We start from the raw sequence: 14,489 nt of genomic DNA on the forward strand, positions 1-14,489 counted from the left end.
AATAAAACAACTGCGAAAGACATTAATGGAAAGACATGAAGAAAAAGATTTAATAGAAAAACGGATGTTAAATAAGCGTGAATCGTTCCAGAGTACCACAACGACCCAAGCGGAAAAAATTGAGCAATTAAGCAGCGAAATTGAAGATATAAAATTAAAAGTTGTGTGCGACTATAAAAAGTTATCTGGAAGATACAATGTTTTGAATGAGTTTGCCCGTGTCCACCATGAATTAGAAGAAACCTATAATGCACAAGAAGAATATATGAAGCAAAAAGAAAATGAACACCAAAAGAAAATTAAAGAATTTGACTTAAAACATGAAACACTAAAAAAGAATTTAATTATGGAAACCCAAGAACAAATTTTGCCTGTAACGGCGGAATGTCACCATAGGTTACTTTCCCATAAATTCCATCACACTTATCTCCAAACACTTAATGAAAATCATGAAATAGAAAATAAACTTGTGGCAGTACTAAAATCCACAATGTCGTTAAATCATGAATTAGCGTTTTTAATTCCCGAAAAAGATATTTATAAAGAAAAAATTAATTTTCGTGAGCAAGAAAGGAAGAAATTAATGAACTCTGTATTAATTCAAAAGAAAGTAATAAAAAAACTTAAGAAAGAAAAAACTAAACTTACTAAGGGAATAGTTACGGAAAAACCCAGGAGAACTACCCAGCCAAAAACTGACGCACATTGTTTCCAATTTATGAACAAAGCATTACATCAAAATTTGCACAAACTGAAATCAGACAAAATTACTGCTGAATATGAAATGAAAAGAAATATAAATAAATATGAACAACTAAGTCACTGCTTATTCGAGGCCGTTTGTTTTATAGAACATGGTTTAGAAAAATGGAAGAAATCAAAGAAGTTCAATTTACGTCAAATGTTACACGAACTTTTTGCAATCATTTCAAAGTCGAAGACATCTTCCACGTTGTCTTGTGTATCAACTATTAAATCCTCACATGGTGTCAGAGCTTCAGATGTACCTTCTGACATCATACTTCGTTCTACTTTTAAAGTCACACGCTGTATAGGTACACAAACTTGCATTTTCGACGTATTAGTGAGATATAAATCGTTGAAGCCGAGTCCTCACCAATCGTTAACACAAGGTTTGGCACTTAAAGGACCTCAAATTTCATTGATATCGCAGAGAAGTGACATTTTCTTCAAAGATGACGTATCTGAATCGGTGGACATGGATGATGATGAATATTTAGTAATATTTTTGATGAATCGAATATCGAGTTTTATAAATGAAGAAGAAGAAGAAGAAGAAGAGGAAGAGGAAGATCAGTATTTTTAAATAAAAAACTAAATCATATTCATTAAAATAAATATATAATGTATTTATGTTTATAAATGTTTTGTATAATTTGATAAAATTCTATATTTCCACTGTATCAAGTTCCATAGAGGATGTTTTGGATCCCATTTCTAAGTTGGTTTCTTCATTATCTGAGGATTCCTCTTCTTCCTCCTCTTCCTCAATTTCGATTTCATCATATTCTTCATCAATAATAGTAATTTCCAATTCTGATTCTTTAAAGAATGGATCACTACGAACACTTTCCACTGTGTGTATTGATTCCTCCTCCTTCACTTCTTCTTCCTCCACCATCATCATCATCATAGGCATTTCTGCAATCATTTTCGAAGACTTTCTGTCTCTATCATCCTCCGGTACCGCAACAAGTATTGCTCGTTCTCGTTTAACAGGATATACTATTCGTAATGGTATGTCATCAGGCAATTCTACATCTGGTGGAGTCTTGTAATCCATTGATATAATCGATAAGGAATGAGCATCATCTTGTACATCTGTAGGATATTGAATCAAGTAAAGCAACCTTTTCAGTATCGGAATTGCATCGTATGAATTATTAAGTTTTATGTGATCCAAAGCTTCATTAATAGAACACTTAGCTTCCTTGTGTACTGCACACAAGTGGTCATATTTATACATATAATTATTGTACTTTTTAACAATATGAGACTCGGAACGTTTCAATTCTAATATGTTTTGTTGTAACACTCTATTAACATATATCAGATCATTCACAATTTTCCTTTTCTCCTCAAGTTCTTCCAAATGATTGCGTACTGAAGTAACTACTGCAATTTGTACAGTTTTTCTAATCATACGTTTGGCTGTATGAAGTATTGCTGAAAGATCACGTATGACTTTTTTCAATACTTGAAGTTTTTTCAATATCACTTTATTTTTTTCCGTTTCTTCTTGAGCTTCTTCTTTTAAGTCCTTGTCTTGAGATTCTAAATCAAACATTTCTTCTTGAAGACTGTGTTGAGCTCCCAGTAATATATCCATAAAATTTTTAATTACTGTGTTCTCTCTTGTCATACGATATACAGTTGCTGGCATTTTTATCATTGCATGAGTCTACGAAATAATTTCATTAATAATATGTAATTACTTAGTTAGTTATTGTCTACCTGAAAGTCTGATGATAATTGTAGTAACCTATTTTCCATGTCATTGGTCAATTTATCTTTCATAATTTCGAACTTTTCTAAGATGTCCTTTTTAGCTAATTCATGTCTGTGTTCTTCTTCGTCTATACTTTTCTGGCGTTCATCATATTTCTCCAGGAGCTCCTGTTGAACGTTTCTGAATTCTTCCAAGTTGTTTAAACTACCTGTTAGCAGTTTATTTTGTGATGTAAGCTTTGCTTGAGTTTCGTCATACTCTCTGTCCATCGCCTCAATTTTGTCTTCATATTGTTGAGTTTTATCATCTGTAGACTTGTTTAAATTTACAATAGCTTGTTGAACATCGTTTAATTCAGCATGTTTTTCTGACAATGATACTTGTAGTCCTTTAATAATTTCTAGGTTTTTACCATCAATCTCTTCGATATTAAGTTTACATTCTGACTTTTTCTCTTCAAGTTCAATAAGTAATAACTCCTGCCTTTCTATTCTTTTACGTAAGTCTTCTATATGTAGTTCGTAGAATTTTCTTTCGACTTCTGTTATAATTGTAATCGGAGCAACATACTTTTTCTTCCCCTTTTTAGGCATAGTTTAAATATTTAACTCATATGACAGAAAATACTCTGTATAAGTCATTAGTGTCATATGTCACAGACATTACCAACACTTCCAATTCCAGGGAAAAGCCGTGGAAACTGAAAAGTGCGGCCGTAGCATAGGACAAAGTTGGGAATGCCTGTACGGCGTTGGCGGACGAGGTCTTACAGCCGGTTCCGGTAGCGACATCGTGGCAGAAATACCCGAAATACGTGCAGAAGTAGGCCCGTACTGTCGATGCGGATGCGTCGTCCACCTGGGCCACGCCAAACCCAAGCGACTTTTAGCCACCTCTTCGCAGAGCTGCCCCGGCAGAACTTTCTGGCTCATCCAGGTAAAACAAATACTCATTACGAGGTTCATTTTAATCACCATTTATTTCAGTCCGATGAGGACTTCATAATCCAATTCCGAGTTGAGCAGTTTCATCTTCCTTGCGGCACTCAATGGTTAAAGATTAGGGATGGTAGTTCGCTGTCCTCAAACCTCCTGGCACATCTCACAGGGGATCCTGAAAACTCACCTTCGGTTGTAAATTCAACTGGTCCCAATTTACTTTTGGAGTTTTTCTCCGACGAGATAACTGCTGGTGGGCAACTTTGTGGCGGAGGTTTCCTCGCACATGCCACGCAAATAAGTATGTCAAGTCAAATACTATTATGCTCTTGCACTTTTATATTATTTAATCTATTTTAAGGTAATACTAGAACCAACATCAGTTCAATTCCCATAGCACAAAGTGTGGGAGTGTTACCAGCGAGTGTTTTGAAAATGACTGCAATTCATATTGCCGCAATTTTCTTCTTGAGTGGATTGCTTCTGGCTACGGCACTTTTGGGGGCACAGTATCTTTTTCGATACAGGAAATACCATGTGGCACAGGCTGAAGATCAAGATTCTCTTGCTGATGCTGGTAAGACACCAAAATAGCTTATTATTAGAATATTAATTTAGATATATTTTATAATATTTAGTAGTAAACTAAAACATATTTTTTCTTTCAAAAATTCAAATTTTGATAATACAAGTGTCAATAAACACACCAATTTTGATCCTGGAAGGGTCCTTTTTGACATACACATTAACCAATGATCCTCCTATAAGGTGTCATTAGTAGGATTCACAAATTTTACACAGGGTGTTTATTATTTACATTTAATGTTGACATCTTGAAATATCAATAACTTTATTATTTTCAAATTGAATATTAAAAAACCTTCCGATTGATATACTCATTTCATATGTATCAAATGAATATTAACAGACATTTTATCAAAAAAGTAACAAAGGTTTTTCAAAGCAAAAATAAAAGCTATATTTAATAAATAAAATTAGTATAATATTACAGGTAAATTATATTTAACATAATCATTCTTTCATAGATTCTCCATGAAATAAGTCATATTGTTTGCAGTTATGAAAATTTGGTTTCATGTAACAGAAATTTAGTAATAAAAGTAAATCATGAGGAAAACGTAAGAGAATTGACTTTTCCACAAAATCAGGTTATAATAAAAGTACATACGTTCAATGTGTCACCTTATGTAAAATATAAAAGTGGGCCTGGAAACCAAATGTTCCGTGAAATTATAAATTCCATGCCAGAAAAGGAATATTCAGTTCCCCTCTTATTAAATTTTGGACAAATTCTATATTTAAATATCTTTCTAAAAGTGTTCCATTCACATTAGACAGATACAACTAAAGAATTTTTTATTAATAAATAAATTTTCCTTGAATATAATTTATTAAAATAAATGAATTCAGTCTTAACTTATAAATGAAGAAGAAGAAGAAGTGGAAAAACTACTTTTTAATAACAAAATAAATCATATTCATAATAATAAATGTATTTATGTATTTATGTTTATAAATGTTTTGTATAATTTGATAGAATTCTATATTTCCACAGTGTCAAGTTCCATAGATGATGTTTTGGATCCCATTTCATTATATTCTTAATCAATAATAGTAATTTTCAATTCTGATTCTTTAAAGAATGGATCACTATGAATACTTTCCATTGTGTGTATTGATTCCTCTTCCTTCACTTCTTCTTCCTCCACCATCATCATCAACATAGGCATTTCTGCAATCATTTTCGACGACTTTCTGTCTTTATCATCACCCGGTACCGCAACAAATATTGCTCGTTCTCATTTATCAGGATATACTATTCGTAATGGTATGTCATCAGGGAATTTTACATCTGATGAAGCCTTGTAATCCATTGATATAATCGATAAGGCATGAGCATCATCTTGTACATCCGTATTTATTAAAATAAACGAATTCAGTCTTAATTGCAGTGATTGATTGAGTTCCGGATTGTAGCTTGCTAAATCTTTGTAACATAAATCTGGTGGAATTATAAACTTATAACTTTCTGCCAGCGGCGTATATATTTGATTGATTACAACGATCTAATTAACAAAGAAACATCGCTGAATCAATTACGAGATTGCAAAGCTGTGCAGACTGATTATCACCAATTAAATCTCACAGTATTTTTATCGACCAGCGTTTAAAATTAATTTTGTTCAATTTTTCCAATAATAACAAATTGAACTGCACCAATGTGTCACAAACACTGCAACCATAATGAAATCTGCCGCACTATTCTCTCTGGCCCTTCTAACACCCTGCACCAAACCCACAATTATTTATTGTTATTATTTGCAGCGTCGAGCACGAGTCTGCCGCTAACGACGAGGGCGTCGTCTAATGCGACGCTCTTATCGGAGGTGATTTCTTTAACGAGGCTGCGACCGCATATCAAGACAAGGAACAAGCACAGTCGACTCAGGGAGTCGATGGACTGCGAACAAGACGAACAGGAGGCGACATTAGCGTAAGTTGTTTTTCAAAATTTCACCTACCGTCTATTAATGCTACGAACATATTTTAACTCTAAACTAAGTAACAATGTAAATAACTAAACTTAATACAACACGTAGCCTAACAACAGTTTGAGTGGATGAAATACATTAAGTAGCGTCCCTGTTTGTTCTTATGTGAGGGCTGTGCTGTAGCAAACCACACGTTGTATCGTTAAGAATATGGGTAGTAGGGGGATGGGAAACTTTCTTAATGACTATTTGCGTTGGGTAATTCGACGAGAGGAAATGTTACACACAATGTAAACAGTTGTTTGGAAGAGATGAGTGTCGGTAAAGAATGGGGATAAAAAACTTCATGATTTCAGGCACATTAAAGTTAAATAAATTCGTTTATAGGAAAGAAGAAGAGTCTCTGAGTGCTTGCAGTACGACGACGTTGACGCAACAAGAAACTTGTACCACGGCGGTGATTCCCACAGCAAGCGAACCGGAGGATGTCACGTGCAGCTTGCCCAGTTCTCCACAAGAATTCTGCGGTTCGGGGACGATACCCAGGTTCGTAATTTTCCATATTAGGTCCATAAAACAATTAAAAGTTAATATAAATCATATTTTCTTAATTGAATTGAAAATAAATGATTTAAATAATCTACTAATAACATTGTAGATCATCAACATTGACCAGTGACAAGGACCGTTATAACGAAAAGGACGAGTTGAGGACGAGGTCCAATAAGGACGTGAGGAGATTGAGTAACGTCAGTACAGCCACCCTGACGAATGTGAGAGCATCGTCTGAATTGTGCTCAAAAAGTGATCCGGTGACGTATATTTAAATTTTCGGGTTCATACCACCTGCACATATCAGTACTTTTTGTATCCAAAATTGTATATATAAATTTCATGATTTGTACAGGCACTTGGGCACTTTTTGAGCACGTTTCCTAATCCTTAACCTTCGAATATATATTGCACTTTGTTTAACCAATTTAAAAACGTTTTACCAGAATGACTGAATAACCTGTATGTTTTTTAAATTCTAATATTAACTCAATTCGTACATTCATTTGTCATTTCTCACTTAAACAGTGATGTCCCTAAAACTTACAATAAAATTATTTTCCAGGGATGCTATTCGCCAGCTGCCAGTATAATCAGCACGGCTACCATCAGAAGTACTAACATAAAAGAAAGCAAAGACCGCAGAAATAGGGAGAAACTTCTAGCTGGTCCCACTGGGTCGGAGTTTTCTATCGCCGTCCCGGACACGGATCTTGAAATGGACTATTACGATTATAATGTGACAAACGCGGGTGCTGCCCCTGGTTCTTATTTGGGAATGGATCCAGCGTTTTTAGTTTGGATTCCACCTTTAGATGAAAGCGGAGAAATATTGCCTATGGAAGGAGGTGACAACTTCGAAATGGAAGACATAAGACCGAAAGTTTATATAGGTAAATTTATTAATATCTATTAAAGAATTCAATATTATGTTTATTTAATTCAGATCCAGGCAGTAACAAGGAATCCCCGGAAGAGGAGATGCTCCTACCAAAAGCTAGGCCTAGAACGACAAGCGAATCTTCCACACCCAAAATGTCACCCTTGTTGAAAGCCAAAAATAAAAAAATCCATCCGTACTCAGAGAACAAAGTCCAAATCAACGAGAAATACGAAAACGAACAACTAATCAACAAGCATTTGGTTCAAGTCCACGATTTGCCGAAGAACAAGTACATGGCCGCCTCTCCGAAGATTATAACCGAAATGGAGAAAGAGACCAAAGTAGAAAAGTCACCGAGTGTGGAAAGTAACATTCTTGACGAAATCAAATTTGCCGATGACGATGACGAGGGCGATTTTCTTGAAAATCAGTGCAATAACGACGTAGCATATCAGGATTCGAATATTATATCTTCCAGTTAAGACTGACGAACATATGAGAGAGTTTATATATTTTAAGGCTAATGCGACTTACTTAATTAATTAGTAGTTTAAAATTAATCGGTATTTGTACATATTTTCTCATAGTGAAGTTCATTGTGCAATATAATAACAACAGCACTATCATCATTAAAACAAATTAATTCAGTAAGTTGTAAAAGAGTTACCGAAAATCTATGATATTGTTACGTTTCTTGAACAAAAGGCATTTAAGAGGCATTATGATCAAAAGCTTTCTCAGGATAGCGGATTTCGTATGAGACTGAATGTTGTTTGAAAGGTTTGGACATATATTAGTCATAAATCTAGTCATATTTGTAATTAACAAACTAATTTAATACTTGTGAATACAGTCTGTAGGCGTAGGTTGTTGTTTTGTATAATGAAATTGCACTTATGACACGAAAACAATTGAAAAATTAAATTTTTCCCAAGTTTATTTATATACAAGCAGGAACATATAATGGGTGCTTATTTAAAATAAAAAAAAATATTTTTTTTATTACCTCTTGTGATATTTTAATTTAATTATTTATTTAGTTACTTTCATTTAATTTTATTTAATACCTTAATTTGTACATAATTTATTTTTGTGGTTTTTATTTTGTTCTCAAAAAAATTGAAGAATGTAAACGTGTCATATGTAAAAGCACTCAAATATGAGGTCCATATATTTCTAGGAAATTAACTATTTAATACAATTTAGAGCTTGCTAAACATTGTTTTTATGTTCATTGTATATAGTTATATTTTTTGTTATAAAATGTTATATTGCAAATTATATCGGTAACGATCTGGGTATATATGTATTTATTGCAAATAAAGTTTATGTATTTAATTTTCTTTATTTCATCATGCTCCTTAAAAAAAACAAATATAAAATCCTTTAAATTAAAACTATAATTTTTAAATAATCGGTATGATTTGTCCCAACATATTTAACCTATCGGTAACATTTTAAATAAATATATTTATTTTTCAATAATTTGTTAAGTTTTAGCGAACTTACTTCGTCTGTCACCTAGTGCTAAAATGTGTAAATTCTAGTACCTATTTAACTAACTCAAAATGAAATTTCAAGAATTTTCCAATAGATGGCACTTGGATACTAAAATAATTTTAGGCAACATCTATATGTCAGATTGCCAAACTAACTTATTGTGTCATCTAGCGGCAAAGTATGTAAACTCTAGTAACTAAGCAACTCTTTCAAAATAAATAAAGTTCAAGAGTTTCCGAGTAGGTGACACTTGGATACAAAAATGTGCATAGACAACCTATAGAACAAAATATGTAATATGCCAGTTTTTAAAAAACAACATTTTATATTCATTACTAATACACGAAATCAAATGATTTTTTTACTTGAACTCAACACATTGAACATTAGAATTAAAATTTCAATTCAAACGATAATTTAATTTAATTTAATTGTATTTCTAATGTCCAATAATTCAAAAACAAATTAAGAAAACATTTCTTCTCATGTGAAGATATAAAAATGTATTATTATAGGTCTCTTTTACATCTTATCAGTACTTTATGGTTATTGTATCAACGATGATATTAACTAAATGAATCATATTTATAAATGTTTGTACATAATTTCTTAGTTTCTTGTAAACTTTGACTTACAAATACATCTGTTACAACAAATTATTGAAATAACTATTGTATGTATACGTATTTGTATATGTTGTAATCCTACCAGTTATATTCTTGTTTACCGACAGATTAATCAATACTTTATGTGCTATCTAATAAGACTTCTTTTAGTCAAAGTTCAACTGTTACAGTGTAAACTCTATTGTCCAGCGTTTAATCCTTCTAAATAGCGTCATAAATTAAACTTCACTAATACAAATATCCGTGTTAGCTTTCGTGTTAATACACAGATTAAGGAACAGGATCTCGTTTAGTAGCCATATGTTAAATCCCCTCTGTAAAATCGGACGCGGATGGAACCAGGTATACGACATTACCGTCCCCGTGAATATTATACTGTTTCAATACAAAGGGAAATCTTTAATAACTGTAAATGAAAATATGAAGGTAAATATGTTTCTGATACCGCAAATGTGTGCATTTCACTTCACTTGATTTACATTAAAACCGTTTTCCTGGTTGCAGTGGAATTTTAAATTTATATCGACTGCATTTGAAAGCTTTCATTTCTTGATTTCTTGCATTTTTCATATTATTCGTATATAAGGTAACCGCCGTGGATACGTATCGTAACTGTTTATTTTTCAATTTCTTGCCACTGAACACAATATACCTTAGAATAGGTTTGAAATAAAAGTTATGTTGACGGCGTCCTTACTGCGTACTTTGGGATATATTAGCCGGAAGATCATAATGCGATATTTATGGTTTTTGTAATATTTTCCGCCACATCTGCCTTCAGTTCAATAAATATGAATATGTGGTCCATTCATCCGCTAAAATCGTCCGGTATATACGGAGACATTCCACATCAGGTAAACAATAAATAACGCAACAAAATTTTAAAAATTTCATATTATTTTTTACAATATATATTTATTTACTAATAAAACATGATTTTTTTTATTTCACTTCATTAAAAAATGTATAAAAATTGTTTGTGGGATCTTATCAAAATTAGTATTGTTCCAATTTTTTTCGAATAATTGGAATTAATTTCTAATAATAAACAAAAAGTTTTTGTTGTTTTATTACATACAAATTAATTTTCTAATTATTTTTATTCAATGGAATGTCCCGGAGGCATAGACATCCGAGTAAAGAAGTGAAACGGATTAAGGGTCCCTTTTTTCGGAAATTTAGGGCAAAACAGGGAAAGGGAAATGTGCAGTCACCATCAAAGCACCGCAGTTTCTTTGTCATTTGCGTTTATTTCATAGTTACCTATTTAGGAAAGGCACAAAATCAATAAAATCATATTTATGTCAGGCAATAAAATGTATGAAACTGTTTCAGTAAACCACTGACAACTTCCTATTGATTAATTTCAATATTCATTTAGTTATGCACACATGAGACGACAATAAAAATTTGCTATAAATATTTAAGCTACAAATAAATACAAATTGAAACCAACAATTCATTAATTTAACTATAACATTTGTGATGAGAATTGGAATTGGTGTAGAGTAGAGAAGTCATGAGTCACGCAATTTCCACCATTTATCACCGGGTAATCGAAGAATTAAGCAATCTGTTCGTGGTACACGTCAGGATTGCCACAAATGGAAGCACAAACATACGGTAGATGAATCGTCAATTCGTTTAATTTAATTGATTGTTGAGGAGATCTTTGTATTCATTCCAGTTAATTAGAGGGATGCTAAAATTAACTAGTTTGTATCATTATGTGTGGTTCAAACTTGTGGTTCTAAAATAAAATAAAAATAATTAATTGATTAAACTCTAAAATTTCAGTAAATTAATCATTATTTTTATTCCATAATAATTTCCATGGCAACAGAAAACTGCATACAACAAATTAATGTTAATTTGATATCTTTAATCCTGAACGGATTTTTTGTAAAATAGGGATTTTTTATATGCCGTCAGAATTAATCTTAATCATATGTGACATATTCCACGCGACACAAAATGTGCATAAAGGGATTTTGACGTACGTTACCTATAATCCTGGATTTGGGAACAATACGGACTGTAATGTATTCAGTTTAACAGTAATTTTCTAGGCATATAGGCCATTTTTCTATCGGATTAAGGATCTATTGTCTAGTTATTGTGTGATATAATACATGGTTCATACAAATTATATTTATATGCCAGGATACAGTTACCTTTACATAATGTAATGTTCCATTATCGATAATTACAACAAAACGTGGATATATTTTAATCCAGTTTCATTAAAATTATGAAAATCATATATAGTAATACCATAATGCTCACTGAAATATTGAAAGCTGGTTTAGATTAAAATAATATAAAGTGATAAATTGTGATGTTATACAAGTTTAAATGGAATAAAAATAATTTACCTTGTATTTGTTTATATAATATAATGCATCACGTTGTGGTTTTTCCAACAAACAAGACCGCAAAATGTAAATGAAATCAAAAAACGTACGTAAATCGAGAATATTAAAACAATTTAATCCAGTAGTGGCTTTTTTAATGAAAACAGTCAAATTAAAAAATATGATATTCTATTAGCTTAAACAATGTTCACATAGTTGTTTAAAAACTCTCCAAAAAATATTTCAGGAAAGTACTTTAATTATCTTACATCCTGTTCAATTCAAATAATTATCAGCAAATCAGAACATTTTTTTTTTTAATTTATGTTAATGGAATATACAGTAGTGAAGGATACCAAAATTAAAATGAAAGAATTTGAAAGTAAATAATGATGCAAAACACAAATAGCCCCAACAACTGTGCGTTGCACTCACCTCCATTATTTGCGACCCAATCAACAAATGAATGTAGTAATAAACGGATGAATTGCAATATTCATCCGAAAGGAACGCAGGGGTGGCAGATGACACTTCTTGTTGTCGGATCGTCCCATTGTCATGGAAAAATTATTACGAGTTAACAAATAACGCTCTTTGTGGATATTCTGGGGGGTTGTAAACACTTATCTGAACACCACCTACTTGTCTCACACATTAGTGCCGTGAATACGTGGACTGGCCGAAATTACGAGTTTTATTAATACGATGAATTATTTCGAATTTTATGTCCATGGCGGCGAAAACGTTTTAAAATACGGCGCATTTCCGATTTGTCACCCACTTTATTTCCTGGGCGTCGGACGTACGCAGTGCCAATTCCAATTCCACAAGACACGTGCCTTGTGAAAGTCCCATCGCGAACCGGATGTGATGATTCAAAACGAAGTTAAAAGACTCTAATTGGTGTTGAATGTTTCGTCAATAAGTCATTTTTATAGGACACGCTGGTCATGAAGTTGATTTGATTGTAATTTTCATTTCATTGTGTTTATGGTGTTAACGTGTGGGAACTAAAATTGAACTAACCCTTATGTAAACTACAAAATAACGGAAATTGTCAGACCGGACTTCTTTATACCATAGCTTTTCTGTTAAGTCCACAGTCTTGAAATATAAGTCAACTGCAGCTGTTGGTCATTGGTGCTTTGCTGACAAGATACTCATGAAAGCACTGAATAATTACGAGCAAGTAAATGACTTTTGAAAGTCCCGTTCCCACTTCAACGTTGGGCGTAGCCAATTTTTAAATTAAATAGATTAATAGTCCATGCGTTACACGATTTTCTCTAGCACTAGGGGGTGCAAATAACTAATCATGAAGTAATTGTTCGGCGTAGTGGTGGACGTTCAGCACGTGTCACACACTTCCTGTCTAAACGAATGCAGTAACTAGCTGAAACTTTAACTTTTGTTATGATTTGGTATTTAGGATGCAGAATATGCTTTATGACGTAATTATATGACAATGGAAAGTACTTTAAAGGAGAACTGAAGTTTTGATAATTTTATTGAAGGCAATATTCACAAACCAAGTAGTGTATTAATATTACAAATATATGAAAGAGAATTTTAATGAAACTTTTTACTATTGCTTTTCATAATTTGATAAATTGATTGATTTAGTAGAAATAGAGTTAAGTAAAGTTAATTATTTATAGTTGTTATTCTTAATTTGCAGTTTTATGGAAGACATTAAAGAGGACAGAAATCCATATGAATTAAATTAATCACTACACATTAGAGAAAAATGCATATATTAACTAAAATTTTGAACATTTTATTGAGGACAATATTCACCCTTAATATTCTTTATGGGACATAATTAAATTACAAGTATAAATTTGAAAGAGTAAGCCTAATGTGATTTTTTAGAATTATTTTTGAACTGAGATATTTAAGTTAAGTGTCTTAAAGTAAAATTGATTCTTAACCTGAAAGTTGATTTTCAGTTTTATATGGAATAGAAAATATCAAGGAAAATAAATATCAATTAATATTTTGTTGAGGACAATATTCACTAACTACAAAACTTGAAAAACTAAAAAATGAAATTAAATTACAAGTAACAATTTGAAATAAAACTTCTAATGTGTTTTTACAATATTTATAAATTGATTTTCTATAGAAAGATTAATCTTACAGTAAAATTAAATGATTATACTACTTCTTAATCTCAAAGTTCATCGATTTTCAGTTTTTTACAAGTAATAAGGGAAGTGAAAGTCAACATGACATATTAAAATAAGCACAAACCAAGTAGGGTATTAATATTACAAATATATGAAAGATAATTTTAATGCGATTTGTTAGTACTCTTGTTCATAATTGATAAATTGATTGATTTCGCAGAAATAGATTAATTTCAAAGTAAAGTTATTATAGTTATTTATAGTTATTCTTAATTTGCAGTTTTGTCAAAGACATTAAAGAGGACAGAAATTAATACGAATTAAATTAGTCATTACACATTAGAGAATAATACATATATTAACTAAAATTTTGAACATTTTATTGAGGACAATATTCACCCTTAATATACTTTAAGGGACAAAATTACATTACAAGTAAAAATTTGAAAGAGTAATTCTAATGTGATCTTTTAGAATTACTTTTGAACATTTATAAACAGAGATTTTTAAGTTAAAATAAAATT

General features: G+C 31.7%; 3 protein-coding genes across 4 annotated transcripts in view; 1 reads left to right on the forward strand and 2 right to left on the reverse strand.

The window, feature by feature from the left end:
- LOC109604187 (uncharacterized) overlaps positions 1–8,694 on the forward strand; it is a 132,190-nt gene extending 123,496 nt beyond the window's left edge. For both annotated transcript variants that reach the window (XM_049964332.1, XM_049964331.1), the window contains exons 7-14: positions 3,155–3,406; positions 3,457–3,709; positions 3,770–3,985; positions 5,755–5,923; positions 6,309–6,467; positions 6,580–6,694; positions 7,039–7,366; positions 7,420–8,694. In XM_049964332.1, coding sequence (XP_049820289.1) covers positions 3,155–3,406; positions 3,457–3,709; positions 3,770–3,985; positions 5,755–5,923; positions 6,309–6,467; positions 6,580–6,694; positions 7,039–7,366; positions 7,420–7,838 — 1,911 coding nt within the window. In that variant the 3' untranslated portion in view covers positions 7,839–8,694. The remainder of the gene's footprint in view (positions 1–3,154; positions 3,407–3,456; positions 3,710–3,769; positions 3,986–5,754; positions 5,924–6,308; positions 6,468–6,579; positions 6,695–7,038; positions 7,367–7,419) is intronic.
- The window catches only part of LOC109600372 (RNA polymerase-associated protein CTR9 homolog), a 357,258-nt gene that overhangs the window by 133,566 nt on the left and 209,203 nt on the right, over positions 1–14,489 (reverse strand). The window lies entirely within an intron of this gene.
- On the reverse strand, positions 1,346–3,064 carry LOC126264832 (cilia- and flagella-associated protein 157-like). Its single transcript, XM_049964334.1, has 2 exons — positions 2,476–3,064; positions 1,346–2,422 (listed from the first exon to the last, which is right to left on the reverse strand). The coding sequence occupies exons 1-2, from the start codon at positions 3,061–3,063 to the stop codon at positions 1,409–1,411; spliced, it is 1,602 nt and encodes a 533-aa protein (XP_049820291.1). The 5' UTR covers position 3,064; the 3' UTR covers positions 1,346–1,408.

The sequence above is a fragment of the Aethina tumida genome, chromosome 3 (assembly GCF_024364675.1).
Source record: "Aethina tumida isolate Nest 87 chromosome 3, icAetTumi1.1, whole genome shotgun sequence".
In the NCBI taxonomy this organism is placed as follows: Eukaryota; Metazoa; Arthropoda; class Insecta; order Coleoptera; family Nitidulidae; genus Aethina; species Aethina tumida.

Coding starts and splice junctions, on each gene's coding strand:
- LOC126264832 (XM_049964334.1), bottom strand. CDS start 3,063: ATGCCTAAAAAGGGGAAGAAAAAGTATGTTGCTCCGATTACAATTATA. Junction 2,423..2,475: donor AATTATCATCAGACTTTCAG/GTAGACAATAAC, acceptor ATTATTTCGTAG/ACTCATGCAATGATAAAAAT.